General features: G+C 35.2%; 1 protein-coding gene across 1 annotated transcript in view; it reads left to right on the forward strand.

Moving 5' to 3' along the window:
- Positions 1-13674, forward strand: part of chchd6a (coiled-coil-helix-coiled-coil-helix domain containing 6a) — a 73586-nt gene extending 59912 nt beyond the window's left edge. Inside the window, exons 9-10 of the mRNA XM_073822713.1 lie at positions 5949-6084; positions 13429-13674. Coding sequence (XP_073678814.1) covers positions 5949-6084; positions 13429-13674 — 382 coding nt within the window. The remainder of the gene's footprint in view (positions 1-5948; positions 6085-13428) is intronic.
- Positions 13675-23493: the final 9819 nt, after the last annotated feature.

Here is a 23493-nt window from a genome sequence, read left to right on the forward strand (position 1 = left end):
TTTTAAAAGTAACTTTCCCCAACACTGACTGTCACCACCGAAAATCATGGGTATCAAGTATATTGAACTATCAGCTAAATTGTTATGATATTGTTTTGTTTAATGCATATTCAAACTAATGAATCCTTAAAGGGGTCATCGGATGCCCATTTTCCACAAGTTCATATGATTCTTTAGGGTCTTCATGAAAAGTCTATAATATACTTTGGTAAAAAAAAATCTCAATAATAGTGTAAAAAAAACACCCTTTTACCTTGTCAAAATCAGCTCTGCAAAATGTCAGCCCATTTTATTACATGGGCCCTTTAAATGCAAATGAGCTCTGCTCGCCCCGCCACTCTTTGCTGTGGGATTATGAGCTGTAATGTTTACTTTAGCCGCGTTTAGCTGCATTTAGCTGCGTTTATGGCGACCTTGCCAACAAGCATATTATTAAGAAAGGCCATTTGCAAAGGTGCATAAAAAACCCTTATACTCACTTCTGCTGTGGGTGAAGCTGCGTCACGAATGATTCAAACCAACATAGAGGCATATGTCGATCGGGATCGGCGCTTTCCTTTTAAAAATGAAAGTAACGTTGTCCTCTGCCTCTTAAGCGGCTCAGATGTCGGGAGTAAATAACTACTGCTATGTTCATTATTACATCCAACAACAGAACACCTCAATCCCTCGATTAGAGTCTTCCCCTGCACCTGAGTCACACAATGGCGATCGTATTCGGACTGTTTCAGCTCGGTGAGGGTGGGTCTAAGGTAAGACGCTCATGTAGATCAACTGTTTCGTCACACCGACAAGAAGCTAAGAGTGACCCGATTTTAAAAAGGGGATAAAACTTTTAAAGATGAAAAAAATACCACTGGGTGGATTTTTGTCATTGTAGGGTGGTTGTGTACACAAACTGCCAACACACATTCATGTTCAAACAACATCTAAAAGTTAGTTTTGCATCCAATGACCCCTTTAAGTTTAAAATCGTTGTGATCAACTTTTTACCTTTAAAAAAAATTGATTCAAAATACAACAAATCTCATAAATCACACTTGAAATTGTGTTAAAAATGTAACTGGTATTGATTTACCTCTGAAAACAGATTAATAAAATAGAAAAAATATATATTTATAGGGAAGTTGTAAGCGAAATCTTAATAGATCAATATAACCCTTCTTATTAAATTATATATTACTTTTCGGTAGTGACAAATTTGGGAAGAGGACAAATATTCCAAAACGTTCTGAAAATACAATGAGTATTAGCTGCACAATAACTAGAAATGTGTACCTTGTGGAAAAAGATGTTTCCAACTCTGACTTAGAACCAATTGTTTAGAACGACCCATAGGAGTGTGTGTAGGAGCATGAGTGGAAAACTCCATTTGTACCAAAAGTTGGATTAAAGTGCGGGTGTGTGATTTTTAGAGAGTTCTGCACTGTTGCTTTGTGACCTCCTGCCTTGAGGACACGTCAGACAGCTCCTGCACCCAACAACCCCTCACCTTGTCACACCAGAGTAACATCTCCTCTCTACACCTGTCTCCACGCGGCAGGCCGAAGGTTACAGAAGCGTGCGTGACCGTTGAGTTCCACGCGCCGATTGACTAGAGGCGAGAGAAGTGACTCCTCAGCACTTCAGAGACTGGTATCCCGGAGAGAGGTGCAGAACTCTGGCCCGGGCGGTCTAGCAAACGCGGACCCCGGCTACAGGAGTAATTATCAGCTTTGTCAGATCCCTCTGAGCACTTCTCCTCTTTTCTCCTCTCTCTCTTTATCTCTTTCTTCCTCCCATCCTCCTCTCGCCCTGTCAAGTTTAAGTGGGGCCCATCGCTGCGAAAAAACGCCGGCCCCTACAGGTGAGATTGGACGGGAGGGTGGAGGGATGCGGTCGAGGCGGAGAGGAAGCCCGAGCTCAGTCAATTGAAAAGCTGTCAGAGTGCGAGCGAGCCCCTGGAAGGAGAGTCGACGAGATAAGACGAGGTTCTCATCTGCCAGCTGAGCTCGAGCGAGGTCAAGGCAACGGCGCTCTAATCTAGTTAATTTTAGCCCCTCGATTCGGAAAACATGTCGAGCCGAACTCTGAGCTGATAAAGCCTCATGACCTACGTGTTATATCAAGTTTGATTTTGTGTTTTGTGTTCTCCTCTAGCTATTATTTGTTTATCTGGCTTTCTCGAGCATTCAGACGGTAATCCGAGTTGGAGTCGCGGCTCGCAGAGATTTCCGTAGTGCGGTAATTCCAAAGTCTTGTTTTCTCTTATCAACAAGAGCTGATTGGAAATAATTAATGAGCGAGCGGAAGCTAAACCTCTGTGCGGTCTTTGGTATCTAGCAATTTTCAGCTAGCGCGGCTCCTTAGCATCAGAATAATGAGCTTGTCTCTTCAAGTTACGAGCACATGCTCCTACACACAGAATGTGTTTTAAGCTAATTTAATCTTTTGTAGTTGCTTTTTTCTTTGCATTTCATTTCCATATTTTTGAATTGCGCTTTGTGCGTTTCCGCCTCGGAAAGGTTTCTGAAGTCGCGCTTTGTTCTGTAGCACTCTGCTCCGTTAAGGAGATTACAAATAATAGACGAAATTCTGGTAATTAACATTTAATCTTTAAGCGCTGTGTTATTTATTTACAGATGTGAAATGAGGAAATGAGCGTCCCTTAAACAGGGCCGGCTTGTGCTCTTCAAAGCAGAGCGGTTCGTAAGCAGCTCAGCTAATATTTTTATTAAAGACCTCACCTTCAATTTGGTTCAATTCAGTTCAGCCCGGGTTTGAGCAAGCCAATTTTCTGCTTCAGGCTGCTTTAATAAACCCTCTGCTCTATCAGAAGCCTTTGCCGTTCTTGATGAAGGCAGTTTATTTTAAATTAAAGAAGAGTTTCTTATCTGCCGGAGCAAAGAATGTGACTACAGTAGTCGTTCGTCCTTTTCGCGGGGTAATTAAAACAAAAAACGGTTTCGGTGGCTGATAAAAATACGGGATCTGATACGTGGCGGTGCAGATGTGCTATTGATGGAAGTTTATTTCCTGCGCCCTACTCCTTTCGACCACGTCTGTTTTTTCCCGAACAACGATAAGACGTACAGCCCTGCTTGAAAAGGAATCGACGGATTGGTGTATCTCTGCCCTGTGTCAGAATGATGGCAATCGTTGATGATTTAATTGAACTCGCAAGTGAAACCTAAGCCGGATTGAGCCTTTAAATCGCCTTTCAATTAAGCAGGATGTCAGATCGTCTGAAAGCCGCAGTTGTGCTGAAGCTGGTGGATGCATGGATTCACTTTGCTTAATCAGTCCGGTGATATTCAACATGACACCTGACTAGCCAAGCTCTCGTCAGCTTGACGGCCAAAGTAATTAGCTTGATTGGATAAATTGCACTCTAAAGCCCTGGTTTGTTGGTTTAGGATATGTTTTGAACACAGTTCTTTCCACAAATCAGTCAAGCCATAAGTAGTCAATACATTTTTGTGAAGTAACTCACTTGTTTGCTTCAGATTATGTTTATGTTTAACACCCAATACATAATTAAATCTTGAAATAAAATTATTTTATCTTATTTTACCTCATACATTATCTGATTCTATGAAAGCCGTTTTGGCCACAGATTAAAATTTTTCAAAAAAGGTAATTGTGACTTTTTTCTTTCAAATGTGAGTTTACATCTTGCAATTCTGACTTTTTTTTTTCTCAGAATTGTGAGTTATAAACTCAGAATTGCAAATATAAACTTGCAGTTCTGACTTTTTCTCAAAATCGTGTGATATAAACATGCAATTGCAAGAACACATCAGTCTTTCTTTTCCCCTCAGAACTGGACTTTATGACTTGCAATTGTGAGTTTATATCTAGCATTTATGACTTTTTTCTCAGAATTGTAAAATATAAACTCACAATTGCAAGAAAAAAACTCAGAATTTATATGTGAGTTTATATTTTGCAGTTTTGACTTTATAACACACAATTGTGAGTTTTGTCAGAATTGTGAGATATAAACTCGAAATTCTGAGAGCATATCAGTCTTTTTTCAACTCAGAATTGGACTTTATAACTTGAAATTGTGAGTTGATATTTCAGAATTCTAAGAAGAAAATCATAATTGTGAGATATAAACTCACAATTGCAAAAAAAACCCTCAGAATTTAAATGCAAGTTTATATTTCGCAGACTTTATAACACAAGTGCAAGTTATTAAGTCAGAATTGTGAGATATAAACTCAGAATTGCAAATATAAACTTACAGTTCTGACTTTTTCTCAGAATTGTGTGATATAAACATGCAATTGCAAGAAAAAAAAATTATATGCGAGAACACATCAGTCTTTCTTTTCCCCTCAGAATTGGACTTTATGACTTGCAACTGTGAATTTATATCTAGCATTTATGACTTTTTTTTTTCTCGGAATTGTGAAATGTAAACTCACAATTGCAAGAAAAAAACTCAAAGAAAAACAAAAAAACAAAAGAACTGCAAAATATAAACTTCCATATAAATTCAGACTTTATAACAATTGTGAATTATTATTATTATAAGTCAGAATTGTGAGATATAAACTTGAAATTCTGAGAGCATATCAGTCTTTTTTTCCCCTCAGAATTGCACTTTATAACTTGAAATTGTGAGTTGATATTTCAGAATTCTAAGAAAATCGTAATTGTGAGATATAAACTCACGATTGCAAAAAACCCTCAGAATTTATATGCAAGTTTTGCAGACTTTATAACACACAAATGCGAGTTATTAAGTCAAAATTGTGAGAGATAAACTCAAAATACTGAGAACATATCAGTTTTTTCCCTCACAATTGGACTTTGTAACTTGCAGTTGTTTATATTTCACAACTCTGAGAAAAAAGTCATAATTGCAAGATATAAACTCACAATTGCAAAAAAAAGCCAGAATTGCAAGATACAAACTCACATTTGCAAGAAAAAAAGTCAGAATTATGAGTTTATATCTGGCCATTCTGACTATATTTCTTGCAATTGCGAATTTATGCCCCGCTATTCTGACTTCTTTCTCACAAATATGAGTATAAATATGACATTTTTTCTCAAAATTGTGAGATGATAACTCATTGTAATAAAATAAATTGTAATAAATTCTATGTGAGAAGTAGCTACTCAATCTTTTGTTAACTTGACAGCCAGATTGATTAGCTAGATGGATAAATCTCTGTATTAAACCTTTGTGGTTGCTCTTTTATTTTATTAGTTTAAAATACATTTTGAATGGCTTACACATTATCCAAATCCAAAATCTGACAATAGCTTTCAAATTGACATCGAGGATAATTAGCATGATTGGGTGGATTGTTCTATAAACACTCATTTTTGCCTTTGAGTACAAATTTCTTGCACAGATCTCACCGCATTCATTATCGGAGTCAATAACCGTCATTTAAACAGTCATTTCAAACAATGGCCGTTCGGATTCGCGTTATTAGCTTGAGTGAAGGTGTTTGTCTGAAATGAGGATGAATGACAGGTTATTTGCAGCTCTTTTTTGCCTTCAGGGTCTACTGTACAGATGTACCGAGGAGTTTGTCGGGTCTCTTCGCCCCCTCCACCTCCTTCCCACTCGCTGGGTTATTTATCATAGTTGTTCTAGTCACTGCCACTCTTGACACTGGTGTTATTAATGAATATCCACTCTGCCGGTAATTCAGTTTAACCTGTCTCCCCGCATTCATTCATTCTACTAAACCATCCACAGGAAGAGCGGAATTGAGGGAGGGGTGGGAGAGAGAGGGAGGGAGGAAAAGGAAATGAGTGAGTCATGCGACTGTATTTTACAGCTGAGTCTGTTTTTTGGTTGCGCTTCATATAAAATATTTACTGGTGCTGCATGCAGGCTGTGTACAACAATATCTCTCTGCCACTGCAGTTAGATAAAGTTAGATAAACACTTATGCCCGCATGGTTCCCTCTCACTGACCTCTGACTTTTTTTTCCCACAGGCCACGTAACGTGGAGCCAGTGTGTTCGAACCTGCAAGCTCAGATCCTAAACTGCTATAGAGAGAACCGGGAGCAGACGCTTCAGTGCTCAGATCTGGCCAAAGAGTACATGCAGTGCATCAATGCAGCTAAGAAGGTAAGAAACCATAAGATTTAGGATGGCTCTGTGGTAATGTTTTTGTTAAGGAGCATTTGTGACCTCCATTAGTGCACACCAAAAGTGAATATATTATTTACGAATGTAGATACATACAAAGTCAATGCAAGACTCAAATTTGCACCAGGCAAAGCTAATTAATTTTTTTTTAACTTAAGTGAAAAACATTTGCATGGCTTATTGACACATCCAGTATGACCTGTCCAGTTGCATCAGGAAATGGTTTTTATTGTATTTGTTTTTATTTGCGTTAAAGATGCGAAAAATATTCTGTGAGTAATCTAGAATGAGTAAGGTGTATGCACACCAAAAATTTTTTTTACGTAGATTACATAAAGAAGTCAACGCAAAGACGCAAATTCACACCAGGGGACGCAAATGACGTGAATTGTGCCATGTCTTCCGCACAAGTTAAAAAATTTTGATTTGAGTGGAAAATTTACATTGCGTTGGCATGCAAGCCAATCAGCCAAGATCTTATTGACGCATCCAGTTTGACACGTCCGGTTGGATCAGTTTTTATTTGTGAGTGAGTAATGGCATGTGCTAGGGCTGGGCGATATGGCCTAAAAATAAAATCCCCGATTTTTTCACAAAAAATCTGATTCACGATTTAAATCGATTTCCCCCCCCTACTTCTTTTAGCATGTAAAGAAACCCCAGCTTTTCCACAATATATATGGGCACCATATATTTTGCAATATACATTGCAACTGCATCAGTGATCACTTTCCACCAGGCCCCATTCTTATCATACCAGACACAGTAAATGTTTGTAAGACAAATAAATATGAGATGGGAGGAAAATATATATTGCCATGCTTTTCTCTTGCACTTATATCGTATACAAAAATATACAATTTTGAACACAGAAATATTAAATGATTTAAAAAACTGAAAGGATCTGCCAGCAGGTGGTGGTAAGACACTGATTTAATTACTGAATCATTTCATTCATTTGATTTGTTTGAACGGATGGTTCATTCATGAATAAAGCAAGTGACTCTTTATGAATGGGAAATTGAATCATTTTACTAGATTCGTTTAAAAACGCACGTTCATTCATAAACGAAACACCGCTGTGTTTGAATGGAGATGCGCAGCGGCTCAGCTGTGACTTGTTTCAGATTACTTTTGACGACGAAATAGAGCAAAATCAGGCAATAGTGTTATAGTCAGACAATGTAAGTCACTTAATAATAACTTCTTGTTTATTTAACTGTTGTAATAAATCAATATCTTGTTTACAAACTCCCTTAAAAATGATTAAAAGCTGTCACTCATCTTAGTTCGCAATCTCACAAAGCTCTATTATAATAAACAAAGCTACTGCCCATTCAGTCTCTTATTTACACTCTCTCTACACTTGAGATACATTTGTCAACGTGAAAAACACATAGAAACCTTTGAAGCTCCACTCAGCGCAAATACAAATATGCTGGTCGGGTCAGTCGCACATGGTGCTCCTAAATATTTTTTCATAGTCGCACGTAGTAGTTTCTTTTTGCCCTTGAACGGCGGGTCGCACCATTGAGAAATTAGGTCGCACTCTAGAGCCCTGATATGCAAATAATTCGCCATTGTCTTCAATCATCTCTCTACTCTGTTTATGTGGTAAGTGAAATTGTATGTACTGTAATGTAACAGGCTAACTTGCTAGCAAGCAGCTAATCATGTCCCCTTAGTGACTCGCGTTATTTTACCAGAACGCGTTGTTTTCCGTTCTGAATATATATATATATATATATATATATATATATATATATATATATATATATATTTTTTTTTTTTAATTTAAAAAATCGCGATACCTCGATTTAATAAGTTAAATCGTCTTAAAACGTAAATTCGAATTAATCGAAAAAATCGAAAGATTCGCCCAGCCATAGTGTGTGCACACCAAAGGCGAATTTAATCATTTGCACAAGTAGATTACATACAAAGTCAATGCAAAGACGCTAATTCGTGCGGGGCTACACAAATGATACGAATTGGGCGAATCAGTTGCTGCGTCTTTCATGCAAGTTGAAAATTTTTGATTTGAGTGGAAAATTCAAATGGCGCCTTGTCGCACAAGCCAATCAATAAAGAACGTCCAGTTTGACATGTCCAGTTGTATCAGAAAATGTTTTTTGCTTTTTTTATATAAATACATAAATTCTGTGTTAAGCTTTTTAATAGGTGTGTATGTATTTCAGCTAATAGGTGAATTGTTTTTATTTGTGTGAGTGTTGTGAAAACCTCCCGCAAGTAATCTACATTGAGTAACGGTGTGTGCACACCAAAGCGAATTTAATTATTCGCATGAGTAGATTACATACAAAGTCAATGCAAAGGCGCAAATTTGCAGTGGGCGACGAAAATTACACGGACTGGTGACACGGCTGGTGCGAACTCGCAATATCGTGTCTTCCGCACAAATACATTTTTTTTTTAATCTGGTGGAAAATTTGCATGATATGATATTGCATGAATGTTGCGTGAGTGACCCGAAAAACATCCCGCAAATAATCTAGAGTCATAACGCAATGAGAAGATTCACTTCACATTTAATGTGCACACAGCATAACGCAATGCAAATATTCGCTACGCTTTTGGTGTGCACTCGTCATTAGGGGCACAATAACACGTCTAGTTTGACACGTACGGTTGCAATCTGGATCCGGGCTAAAATGCCGAGCTCGGACCCCTCTCCCCGGTCAGGGAGAATGCCCTGGGCTCGGGAATGATTACCAAGCTCGGAGCCGGACAGCACGCCAAATTCGCATTATCTTTACTCAGTTTATTATATGTAAGTGTAAACTTGTGAATTGTATTTATGTCATTATTTGTGTAATGCAAAAAACATCCCACGAGTAATCTAGAGCGAGTAATGGTGTGTGCACACCAAAAGCAAATTTATTTATTCCTGCGAGTAGATTACATACAAAGTCAATGCAAAGATGCTAATTCGCGCCAGGGGACGCAAATGACGTGAATTGGGCGACACGGTTACTGTGTCTTCCGCGCAAGTGGACAAATTTTGACTTGAGTGGAAATTTTGCATGACACTTTGCTGCACAAGCCAATCAGCAATAAACTTACTGACACGTCCAGTTGTATCAAAAAATGTTTTTTATTGTTTTTATTGACGAGTATTGTGAAAAACGTCCCGCGAGTAATCTAAAGTGAGTAATGATGTGTGCACACCAAAAGCTAATTTAATTATTCGTGCAAGTAGATTACATACAAAGTCAGTGCAAAGACGTGAATTCGCACCGGACTACGTGAATGACGCAAGTTGGGCGGAGCAGTTGTCTTCTGTGCAAGTTGAAAAATTTTGACTTGAGTGGAAATTTCGCATGACACATTGCTGCACAAGCCAATCAGCGAAGAACTTATTGACATGTCCCGTTTAACACGTCCGGTTATGTCAATAAATGGTGGAAGCATTACGCGATGATTTTATTTTGCGTAAGCGACACAAAAAACATCCTGCAAGTAATCCAGAGCAAAGACGCAAATTCACGCCGGACTACAAGAATGACGCAAATTGGGTAAAGCGGTTCCCGAGTTTTCCTTAGGAAATTTTTTTACTTTGAATCTGGTTTTGGGCAAATTGGGCGAAGTGCGAGTAGACTACATACAAAGTCGATGCGTAGATGTGAATTTGCGCCGGACTATGTGAATTGGGTGCCGCGTCTTCTGTGCAATTTTAAGTATTTTGACTTGAGTGTAAATTTCACAGCGTCAGTGAAGAACTTATTGACACGTCCAGTTGTATCAGAAAATGGAGGAAAGCATCACGCATTTTTTTTTTTTTTTTTTTTTTTTGCGTGAGTGACACGGAAAACATCCTGCGAGTAATCTAGTTAACACCGGACTGAATGAATAATGCGTCTTCTGTGCAGGTTGAAAAATTTTGACTTGAGTGGAAAATTTGCATGGTGCGCAAGCCAGTCAGCAAAGAACTTATTGACATGTCCAGTTGTATCAGAAATTGTTTTTTATTTTTATTTTTTTTTGAATGAGTGATGTGAAAAACATCCCACAAGTAGTCCAGATGTGAATGATGTGAACGTGACGTAGACGTGTCTTCCGCGCAAAATTTTTTGACTCAAGTGGAAAATTCGCATGATGCTTTGATGCACAAGCCAAGCAGCAAAGAACTTATTGACATGTCCAGTTTGACATTCCCGGTTGTATCAGAAACTGCAGGAAAGCATTACGCAGTGATTTTATTTGCGTGAATGACATGAAAGGACGTGATACTGCACACAGCATAATGCAATGCAAATATTTGCTTCGATTTTGGTGTACACACGCCAGTTTGCACGCAAGTTTTGTACTGTAATGTCAAAATGTCAGTTCAACACACTTGTCAAGTAGGCATTGAAAAACAGCATTAACATTTAGCAAAAATAATAAGTATTATAACGTTTTTGTCCATTTTCAGCTGAACTTAAAATTAACAAATCTAAAAAATCTGATGTAAATATACTAATAAAATTAAATTTAATAAGTGTGCATATTAAAAATAGTTATTTAAAAAATATATAATGCTTAACAGATATATATAATTTTTAAATAAGTTAAAAATGTTCATGACTGATTGTTTGTATGCTGTAATGTAAAAAAGGCGTATGAAGGTGAAGACTTTGAATATTATTAATGAATATTAATTACATTTTATTCAGTAGCTTTCACTGCTAGTAGACGTTCCTGAAGCCCAATTGGTAGAGCACGACGCCAGAAACACTAAGATCATGGATTTAATTCATTGGGGACACAAAAACTGATGAAATTTATCCCTTGAATGCACTCAAAGTCGCTTTGGATAAATGCATCTGCCAAATGCATAAATAAAAATGTAAATGACCATTGGCATCCACATTGAATTGCAGCACATTTGCATAGAGTTGATCTCTCGCCAATGGTCTGTAGCTCATGTAGCCTCAAACACTCATTGAAAGTGAGTCACGTTCTAGATATTTTATTGTTATAAATCATCGTCAGTGTGAACGCCCCCTAAAGATCAGAATGAGAGGGTGGAAAATTTGAATTGTTACTGGCACAGAAACATTGATTAACATAATATGTGGATTTAAAGGCACAGCTCAACAAAATATGTATTAATTTAATTACTATCATGATGTTTCAAACCTGCATGACTTTCTTTCTTCTGTGGAACACACAAAAAAAAAGTGACCCTGGACCAGAAAACGAGTCTTAAGTAGCACGGGTATATTTGTAACAATAGCCAAAAATACATTGTATGGGTCAAAATTATTAAATTTTTCTTTTATGCCAAAATCATTAGGATATTAAGTAAAGATCATGTTCCATGAAAATATTTTTAAATTTCCTACCCTAAATATATCCAAACTTAATTTTTCATTATTAATATGCATTGCATTGCTAAGAACGTCATTTGGAGAACTTTAAAGTTGATTTTTTTCAGTATTTAGATTTTTTTGCACCCTCAGATTCCAGATTTTAAAATAGTTAAATCTTGGCCAAATAATTGTCCTATTCTAACAAACCATACATCAATGGGAATCTTATTTATTCAGGTTGTAAAAAAATATATAAATTTCAGATGATGTATAAATCTCAATTTCAAAAAATATACCCTTATGACTGGTTTTGTGGCCAGGGTCATATATTTAAAAAATATATATTGTTTTTTTGAGCCATACAGTGAAAGTCAGTTAGGGCTGTCATTGTTCCTCGATTACAAGTACTTGGTTTGAAAAAAATCCTAGATTGCATTTTTGCCATGTTGAGTAACTGACAAAATACCAGAAGTGGTACATTCCACGGACGGGAATCCAGAAAACACATTGTTAGACTGTTTTCCAAGGCTGCATGATGCATTAAACCCATTCGCTTGAATTATTTACATGCATGTAGGTTACATACATATGTCTCAGAGTGGCTCCATTCATAGTAAATGCTGCTCCAAACTAACTGTTATCATTTACATGACGGAGCATCTCAAACTCCATATCTGCATATTGTTGGGAGTTTGGGTTTATTATAATGCTCATCTGGGAATGTAACAGGCAATCATATTTGTAAAGTAAATAATTTATAAAACTACGCAAACACAGGAGAATACATCAATATCTTTATCTCAAATATCTTAATATCTCAATATCTCAAAATGCTAACTGTTCATTGCGATGTCAAAATAAAAGTTTACCCTTGCTTTAAGTTTGGATGTCCACATATTCAAGAATTGACCATGGGAGTAGCATTTCTGTCATAAAAAATATTATTTAGTCTATATTTCAAAGATTAGATTGTGCTGTAAAGTGAAAACTGCCCTCTGCTGTTGTTTGTTAAAATGCGTAATGTACGTCAGCTCTATTGTTTATAAAACATTATGTATTTTAACAGTTTTGTTCAATAAAACCATATGATTACTTGCTTTTGATACTTCATTTGAACTAATTATTATTGCCTCATTGCTATGATATATGTGAACCTGAACCATAAAACCAGTCATAAGGGTTAATTTTTCAAAATTAAGATTTATACATGATCTGAAAGATGAATAAATAAGCTTTCCATTGATGTATGGTTTGTTAGGATAAGATCAGATAAAACTATTTGAAAATCTGGAATTTGAGGGTGCAAAAAAAAAATCAAAATTTAAAGTTGTCCAAATGAAGCATATGCATATTAAGGAATCTGAATACTTCATTAATCGTCAGAATAATAGAATAATCAACCGATTAATCGTCAAAGTAATCAGATTTGTTAATTTAAAAGCATTTGTATTTATGTATTTTAACAGTTTTGTTCAATATAGCCATATGATTACTTGCTTTTGATACTTTATTTGAACTAATTATTATTGCCTCACTGCTATGATATGTATAAAAAATATCTGATCACTCGATTAATCACCAGAATAATCGAAGGATTACTCGATTACCTAAATAATCGTTAGTGACAACCCTAAAGTCACTAGAATCCAGTGTTGTTTGGACCTGAATATTCTTCAAAATATCTTCATTTTCACATTTTTCATTTGTGTGTGTTCTACAATAGAAAGAAAACCATACAGGTTTGGAATAACGACATCAGGGTGAGTAAATGATGTCATGGGTGAACTGTCCCGTTAAGGTGAAAAATAAAATGCTGGGTTCCAGTCGCTGGCCTTTTCTCAGACTTTACGATCGCTGATGTGTTTTGTGTTGGTCCCTGCACCCTCGCTGCAGCGTTGCCAGTAAAGGTGTCCTTTTCAAGGTGTTAATTCTCCAGGAGTTTTACTTTTAATGTTCAGTTGTAGCCAGGCAACAGCAGAATAATGGCTCCACTCCATCACACCCCCAGTCGCAAGGAGAGAGAGAGAAAGAAAGAGAGTGTGTGTGGATGGGTTGCTGGCTCTCTAGTACACACTGCACTCAGGGAGTGTGTGATAATCACTGCTATGGCAACGGCTCCCAGTACCAGGATGTGGATCTGGCGTGCCGCGTGCTGCCGCCGGTGGGTTATCGCTCTCACTTCCTCATTCTCTTCACCTCCACTCAACCCTGCTGTATTGTAACTGTTGAATGCAAGTGTCGACTGTTGATTTGAACTGCGTTTAATTGCTATTACTTAGCAGCAGAGGAGCTCACTATGAGTTTGAAAACGTCCTTGTTGTTTGGCAAGTTTTTTTTTTTTTTGCTTGAGTCTTTCTGAATTGAGAATGTTGATAAAAGGGTTTTCAATGCAATGCAATTTTGTGTGTGCGCAGTTTCATGCTGCGTCTTTGTCCAACTTTTCACATAAGCAGGGAATAGCTGTTGCTACAAAAGCAGGAGGTGGTAAACACAAAATCCAGATCAATGGTATTCGTTTGGCTAATCGAACATCGTTCTCAATGCCCATAAAAGACTGGGGATATTTGTTCACTTTGTGGGCCGAAGGCAAAACTGTACAGTATGTCTATACCTGCTGGATTGGCTTTTAATGTGGCTTTTCCTTTTTGAAAAACTGGGTGACGTGAACATGAAAACAAAATTGACTGTTAGAAATATGTCAGTTTATGGAAGAAAAGTGAGCAGTTTTCATGTTGACCAAAGGGACAGTTCAACCGAAATTGGCAATGAATTTCTTTCTTTCTTCGTGGACTCATAGAAAGTATGCTATAGCTGATCTTTTTCATACAAACCAAAATTGAAGTTGTTGTTCACTGAAAATCATTCGTTGTTTTCATGTTGAGTTTTATAGCAGAGAAGATTTTCAGTGGTTTAAAGCAGCAGGTCACTTCTGGAACAAAAATTGACAGATAATTTACTCACCCCCTTGTCATCCAAGATGTTCATGTCTTCTTCAGTCGATAAGAAATTGTTTCTTCAGGAAAACATTTCAGGAATTATCTCCATATAGTGGACTTCAATGGTGCCCGCAAGTTTAAACTTCCAAAATGCAGTTTAAATGCAGCTTCAAATTGCTCAGCCTAGGAAGAAAGGTCTTATCGAACAGTCATTTTCGAAATAAATTGAAAATTTCTATACTTCTTAACCTCAAATGCTCGTCTTGTCTAGGTCTGTGTGAACTCCTGTTTTTTTCTGGTTCAAGGCAGTTAGGGTATGTTGAAAAATCCCATCGTTTTCTTCCCAAACTTAAAAATTGTCTTACATTGCAGCAGAAGTACCAACCCAGTGTTTACAAATTAAACATACAAAGAAGATCAAATTTCAAAAAAAGGTAAAACAGCGATGTAAGATGATTTTAAAGTTGAAGAAGAAAACGAGGTGGGAGTTTTTCGACATACCCTAACTGTATTGACCTGGATTACAGAAACAGAAATAGAAATTGTCAATTTGTTTAGAAAATAACCGATTGTTTCGCTAGATGAGACCCTTCTTCCTCGGCTGGGATCGTTTAGAGCCCTTTGAAGCTGCATTTAAACTGCATTTTGGAAGTTCAAACTTGGAGGCACCATAAATATCCATTATATGGAGAGAAATCCTGTTATGTTTTCTCAAAAAACATAATTCCTTTACAACTGAAGAAGACACTATTTGTAAATGACATTATCTGTACATTTTCGTTCTGGAAGTAAACTACTCCTTTAATGACTTCAGTTATGTCTTATTCCTCACAGAAAGCTTTGGAAGGCTTTGGTGTCATAATTACATTCTATGGTAAAAACATAAAATATCGTCTTGTTATCTTGTGTTTACAGAAAATAGCAAAAATAAACTAGTTATTAATAACACAAGGGTGAATATATGATGACAGGTTTCTCTTTTTGAGAGAATAATTTCTTTAAATGACAGACATGTCAGTTCATATTATAAGTAACACTTGCTAAGGTGAGTCAGCTCTAGATAATATTTTTCTTAGCACAACACTTGTTACCTGTCAGTTCTATAGAACAGTCGTTGCTTGCTGGAGGTGTGAAATATAACGCATCAACCTTGTTATAATCGGGCTGGATTTAATTAGACTCCAGCAGTTAAACATACACTAAGCTTTGGCATTGAAGACAGCAGCTGGGTTTACATCCAAAGTTGTGAATTTAACTTGGAATGTCACATAAAACATTTGCAAATAAGCAGCGTTTCCATCCAGTGCGGCTGAAATAACAAAATCGTCACTTCCTGATAAACTGGCACTAAATATCAGTAAGAAAAATAGGAGAAGCCACTGAATATAAGTGATGTTTTGTGTATAATAAATCACTTGCGCCTCAGAGGAAACAGACGAACCACAAGAAAGGCGGTCATTGCATGCAGTTTGGGAACGCAATTGTGAAAGACGGTTCTGGGAGGCATTTATACAGAAATGCTTTTGACAGACTTTGCTCTGGCATTTAAGAATGACCAGAACATTTCAGATGCTGTGCAACAAGATCGGTTCGCTGGATAGTCAGGTTATGCTGCCCCCATAGCGCAAAGTACCATGACTTTTTTGATGCGCATGGAGGAATTTATTTGGGAATTGCGTTTCTGTTTCTCATTATTCGCCAAAGATGCAAACTCCTCAACTTTCTGTAAAAACTCACCCATTATTATTTAATTGTACTTGATATACTACTTCAGAACAGTACTAAAATTAATTATAATAGTCATTTTATAATAAATTCAAAAACAAGACATGAAAACTAGGGAGTGGAAATGACAACTGAGCTGAATAGTGATCCTCTGCTGCCATCTACTGGAATTAGTGGTAATTTCATGTAATTGTCATCTTAAAAGTCTTTTTTTTTTTTCACTAGGATTGTCATCTCCATAAATGAAAAGCGAATATTTAAAGGAACATTCCACTTTTTTTGGAAATAGGCTCATTCTCCAACTCCCCCCGAGTTAATAAGTTGATTTTTACCGTTTTGAAATCCATTCAGCCGTTTTCCTGTTCTGGCGATATCACTTTTAGCATAGCTTAGCATAGATCACTGAATCCTATTAGACCAATAGTATCGCGTTCAAAAATGACCAACGAGTTTCCATATTTGTTGTATTTAAAACTTGACTCTTCTGTAGTTATATCGTGTACTAAGACCGGTGGAAATGCAAAGCTGCGAGTTTCTAGGCTGATAAGATTAGGAACTACACTCCCATTCCGGCGTAATAGTCAAGGAAGTTTGCTGCCGTAATATGGCCGAAGCAGGCGGAGTATTATCAGAAATGAGTTCCCAGCTAGTTTAGCATTTGCACATGTGCTGCGTGGTATTACTGCTCCTGCTTCGGCCTTATTACGGCAGCAAACTTCCTTGACTATTACGCCGGAATGGGAGTCTAGTTCCTAATCTTATCAGCCTAGAAAATTGAAGCTTTGCATTTCCACCGGTCTTAGTACACGATATAACTACAGAAGAGTCAAGTTTTAAATAGGAGAAATATCGAAACTCGTTGGTCATTTTTGACATGATGCTATTGGTCTAATAGGATTCAATGATCTATGCTAAGCTATGCTAAAAGTGATATCGCCAGAACAGGAGAACGGCTGAATGGATTTAAAAACGGTAAAACTCAACTTATTAACTCGGGGGGAGTTGGAGAATGAGCCTATTTCCAAAAAAAGTGGAATGTTCCTTTAATATTAACTACTAGTTTATTGAACTACTGTTGTATAAAATCAGTGTCACATTTGCAATCTTAAGACTGATTAGTCGACAAGTTTTCTGGGCAACCCACTAGCTAGTCAACTTTGTAAATATGCAGATTCGTGTTTCTCAATTTTAAGCGAGGATCAAAGCCGAGTCTTCTCATCACATCAGCTCCCAGACAGCAGTCTGAAGCTATAGAAGCCCTTATTAGAGAAACTCTCTCTTGCGCTTGACACACTTCACTTTGGGAAGGCTGCATGCCCTGGAATGAAGGGAGACGGAGAGAAGGAGCGGGAGTCGGGCGATCCATTTGTGCCGGGAGCGAGCCCCGCGCTCTTCGTCTGAGGGGGCACCCACGCTTCTCTGGGCATTGTCTGGGATAATGACTCCAAGATTGGCTGATTCCTCCATCCTGCACGCTCCACCCTGCACCGGGATCTTCCGCTCATTTACGGCCAGGGCCAGACGCATCAACTTTGATGGTGATTGATGTTTTGAGCTCCCTTGCATTTAACACAGAGGAGAGGAAGAAGAGAGAGAGAGAGAGAGAGAGAGAGAGGCTCGTGGGCGACTGCTGAAGGAGAGATGGAGGGGAGGAGATATAGAAGGGATAAAAAAAACACAACGATGAAGGGAAGAGAAAGAGAGAGTGGGAGAAGGGAATAGGCTAGTTAGCCCTGCGTGTCTGGTGCTGGATTGATGCTGTGGGGCGGCAGGGGCTGTTGTGTCAAGGCTGAACTTTTTGAGAGGCTGCCCAAAACTTTTAATGCTGTTTCTCCCAGCGCTAAATTTGCCCCCAAAGCCCCAGCTCTGCCATCAGCATCACTGCAGGCTCAAGGGCTAATACCCCGTGTGTGTGTATGTGTTGAAGTGTGTATGACAGTTCAGGCCAGTGCGTGCTCTTATAACAGATGTTTCAGAGCGCCTATCCACATATAGCAATACATCAGCGCTCATATGAACTCCGAGATACTATAAATAATGTGTATATATGTAGGGGAGTGTGAGAGTTTGCGAGGTGCTCTACTCAATCGCTGCTGCTGTTGCAAAATAGTTTAAATTATTTTCTTGTGAAAGTTGAGAAGTTAGAAAATTAATACACATATCAGGTTTACATGCGTCTGTCTTAATCAGGACTTCTAGAGATTTCTATTCTTTTTTTTTTTTTAATAACAACAAACTTTAACCGAACCATAATACAACTTGAAGGTTATTTTTTTCTATTATTATTATTATTATTATTATTATTATTATTATTATTATTATTATTATTATTATTATTATTATTATTATTATATTTAATAATACCTAAACAAATAAAATACAAACTACTCATGTTTAAATTACTATTAATCCTAATATTTATATTTATATTAAATTGTAATGATATTATAATGCATGAAATATAAAAACACCAAAAATAATGAATAATAAATCAATGTATTATTATTTTATTAAAATTATACTTCATAGTAATAAATACAAATAAACATCTGTTTTTGTATTTTATTTATTATTACAATTTAATATAATAATAATAATAATTAATATTATGTATTACTTTTAAGTATAATTGCATTAATAGTAGTAATAATACATTCAATTATTATTTAAACATTGGAGTATTTATATTTCATTAATTTATCATAAAATTATTACAATTTATTGTTGTTATTATCATCATCATTACTATTAAGTATAATTGTATTAATAGTAATTATAATTGTAATAAGAAGAACAATGCATTTAGTTATTATATAAACATTGGTGTTTATTTCATTTATTTATTATTATTACAATATAATCTAATAATAATAATAATAATCATTATTATTATTATATTTCATAATAACTAATAAATAAAATATAAAAACACCAGTTTAAATAATAATTAAATGTATTATTATTATTATTTAAATTAAACTTAATAGTAATAAATCATAATAATAATAATAATAATAATAATAATAATAACTATTATTACTATTATTATTGTTATATTTCATAATTACTAATAAATAAAATATAAAAACACCAGTTTAAATAATAATTATATGTAGCATTATTATTATTATTCAAATTATACTTAATGGTAATAAATAATAATAATAATAATAATAATAAGTGTTATTAATTACTATTAAGTACTACTACTAATACATTAAATAATTATTTAAACATTGGTGTTTTTGTATTTCATTTGTTTATTATAATATTGCAATTTAACATACATGTTATTATTACTATTAAAATTATACTTAATAGTAATAATAGTAATATTAAATTACTATTAAGTACTACTACTACTAATATTATTTAAACATTGGTGTTTTTTATATTTAATTTATTTATCGTAATATTACAATTTATTATAAATATTATTATTACAATTAAATATAATATTCACATTAATAATAATAATTATAATTATAATACATTCAATTATTATTTAAACATTGATGTATTATATTTCATTCATCATAATATTTATTATTTATATTAATATTAATTAATATAAATGGTATAATTATTATTTATTATTATTATTATTAATAGTAAGTGCTACTACTACTACTACTACTACTAATACATTCAAATATTATTTAATTGCTGTTTTTATATTTCATTCATTTATTATAATATTATTAAAGTTAATATAAATATTAGTAGTAGTAGTAGTAATTTAAACATTAGTAGCTAATATTTAATGTATTAGTTATTAAATATAATAATAATAATAATAATAGTTGTTATTGTTGTTATTATTATATAAATTGTATAATAATAAAACTAATGCTGGTTTAATTATTAAATGTTGTTATTATTATTATTAAAATATAAATGGCATTTAATATATTAATAAATATTATGTAATATTATTACAATGTAATATAAATATTATTGTTATAATTATTCATTCATAGTAATTTAAACAGTAGTATTTAATATTTTATTGATTAGTTGTTATTATTAATAATTGTTATTAAATAAATTATTTAATTACAATAATAAATAAAACTAAATTATATTTAATAGTAATAAGAAATATTATGAAAACTACTGTTTATTAATTAATGAATTCGTTGTCAATTATTTAAAGTTAAATTATTATTATTATTACATTTGAATTATTTGAACATGGGTTTGTTTTATAAAATAGCTTTTGCCTCTGTTTTATTAAAGCAATAAACCACTCAAGGCTGCTTTGTGTTGTACCTAACAACACCCCTTAATTGTGTTCAAATCAATGTAATACACATTGATTTGCACATCTTGTAGCTTCTTGCTTTATTTATGATTTTTGCTTTCAAAAGCAGACTCGTGGCTAACTTCAGGGAGCATTTTTAAGCAGATTTTCCCCAAAGGTATAGCTAGGTTAGAAACGTGCAAAAAAAACACACTTTCGGCCCCTAACAAACCCGTGCCCCATCCTGTCTCTGTTGTCCATCACCGCACACTTAAGTCAGATCACAGAGTGTATTGCTGCATTTCTTCAGTGAGGCCCAGAGATGGAATCTCTTTTCATTCGATTGACTGAAAGGACCTGGCTGCCAGGTGCTCCGAGGTCTTCCCATGACCCCCCGCTGTGCCAACTCAGAGCTGTGAGTTAACGTGAGTCCTCAGATCAAGTGCTGCTGGAATATTGCATGACAGCTTGTTATTTATTTGGATGTAGAGCAAGACACAAATACGGCGACTGGTGTTGACTCCAGGGTCCAAAAACAAATCATCAATACGAGCATCACCTAAGAGGGCAATCAAATAAATAGTGCATTAAATTAGTCTGCGGCAGACATTTCAAATAAAAGATTTTTCTATTGTGTGTGATCTGTGCAGACCAATACATTGTCTGCTTGGCTCTTTCAATATACCAAAACTGAAAATAGAATTAGATAAATGGAAAGCTGAGAACTAAAGTAGAGACAGACTGGGTCAAGGTAGGAGGGCAGCCGCTCTGAACATTTTTCAGCTTAGATGAGAATAGTGTTTTGTTTGGATAGTGAAGTTGTATCATTGTCTGTACTGAATCATTGAACTGGCCAATGTCACCGACCCCAGTTAAGTTCTGAAAAACACCCCAGATATTGAAGTTATATCCTTTGCAATAGGCAGTCAATCTAAAACTACAGGGAATAATTCGGTTGTGCCCGCTTCAAATTCTATTTATACAACAGACCCATTTCCAGTACTTGAATTTGATTAGTAGTAACATTTCAAGTGTGCTGATATACAGTCCAACAGCCATTTAATCATTCAAAACACTGATTCATTCAGTAATGAAACACCGCTCTTAAAGGGATAGTTCACCCAAAAAATTAAAATTCTGTCATTATTTACTCACCCTCATGTCGTTCCAAACCTGTAAGACCTTTGTTCAGCTTCGGAACACAAATTAAGAATTTTTTGATGAAATCCAAGAGCTTTCTAACCCTGCAGACAGCAACGCAACTACCACATTTAAGACCAAGAAAGGTAGTAAGGACATTGTTAAAATAGTTCATGTGACATCAGTGGTTCAACTGTAATGTCATGAAGCTATAAGAAAAGTTTTTGTGCACAAGGAAAACAAAAAGAATGACTTTATTCAACTATTTCTTCTCTGACGTTGAAGCCGGATGTGCTGCACTTTGTTTACAAGCAGAAGACGACACACACTGTACATAAAACAGCTTTTATAAACATGTCTGTGACAGAGAGGATGATTTGCAAATTTTTGCCCAGCTCTACTTATTTGAACCAGAATATACAAAGGATGAACTAAGAGAAATGGACGTACTACGTCAGAACGTCAGCAGCACCACACGCATGTGTCATGGTACTCTCATGAATGCATGTTGAACACTGACATGGAACAGAAGAAATTGTAACAAAGCAGTGTTAATTTCACTGACAAATAATTTTCGTCAACATTTTTTCACTGACGAAAATGGGACGATATGAAAATCTATTGACATTTTCTGTCAGCTAATAAAAATGAGACAAGAATGTTAGGGTGAGACGATTTGGGATAAGATTTATTCAGAATGAATCTGCTGTGTGGCTAGGAGGTTAGATTAAAAAAAAAGTTACATTTGAATTGTATCGTTGCCTATTGATCTAGCCGGCAGGACATACACTACTGGTCAAAAGTTTGGGGTCAGTAAGAGTCGTAATGTTTTTAAAGAAAGTCTCTTATGCTCATCAGTGCTGCATTTATTTAATCAAAAATATAGAAAAAAACTGTAATATTGCGAAATGTTATTACAATATTAAATAATGGTTTCTATTGTAATATACTTTAAAATGTAATTTATTCCTGTGATGCAAAGCTGAATTTTCATCAGTCATTACTTCAGTCTTAAGTGTCACATGGTCCTTCAGAAATCATTCTAATATACTGATTTATTATTAGAATGATCTATATTGGATCTGTATTGGATTATATATTGCAACAGTTGCCCTGCAAAGTATTTATTTAGAAATTGTGATATTTTTTCAGGATTCTTTGATGAATAAAAAGCTCAAAAGAACAACATTTATTCAAAATATAAATATTTTCTAACAATGTACGTATTTGCTATCACTTTTTATCAATTGAACACACCCTTGGTGAATAAAAGTATTAATTTCTTTCAAAAAAAAAAAATTTTGACCGGTAGTGTAAGCTAGCATACATTTGCTTCACATCTCATAAAATGTTCAAAAATGTCAGTATCTGGGAGTAAGAGAAGAGCAGACAAATGTATAAATTTGATGATGCAAAAGAAAACTTAATACAGTCCGGTTTTCTGAGCACACCGAAGCAGCGCCTCTCACACACCATACAAGTACTCTTTTACGTCTCACGAACGGACGAATACACACAAAATTATGTTTGTCTGTTTATTCACGTAAACACATTTGTTAAGAAGCTACGCGAATACTTTTTGTGCATAAATAAAACAAAAATAATGACTTTGTTCCGGTGTTAATTTTGACAGCAAATTTTGATTTAGTCTTAGTCATAGTCTTTTGACTAAAATGCCATTTAGTTTTAGTCATATTTTAATCATATGAGTTGTTTTAGTTTTGGTCTAGTTTTAGTCAACTAAATAACATAAGATTTTAGTCTACTAAATCTACAGTAGATTTAGTTGGCTAAAATCAATTGGGTTTAGTTACAGTGTAATGCATTTATTAAGCATTTCTCTAAAATTACCAAACCTATTGTACAGTTGTGGCCAAAAGTTTTGAGAATGACACAAATATTAGTTTTCACAAAGTTTGCTGCTCAACTGCTTTTAGATCTTTGTTTTAGTTGTTTCTGTGATGTACTGAAATATAATTACAAGCACTTCATACGTTTCAAAGGCTTTTATGGACAATTACATGACATT

This window comes from Garra rufa, chromosome 18 (genome assembly GCF_049309525.1).
Source record: "Garra rufa chromosome 18, GarRuf1.0, whole genome shotgun sequence".
Classification (NCBI taxonomy): domain Eukaryota; kingdom Metazoa; phylum Chordata; class Actinopteri; order Cypriniformes; family Cyprinidae; genus Garra; species Garra rufa.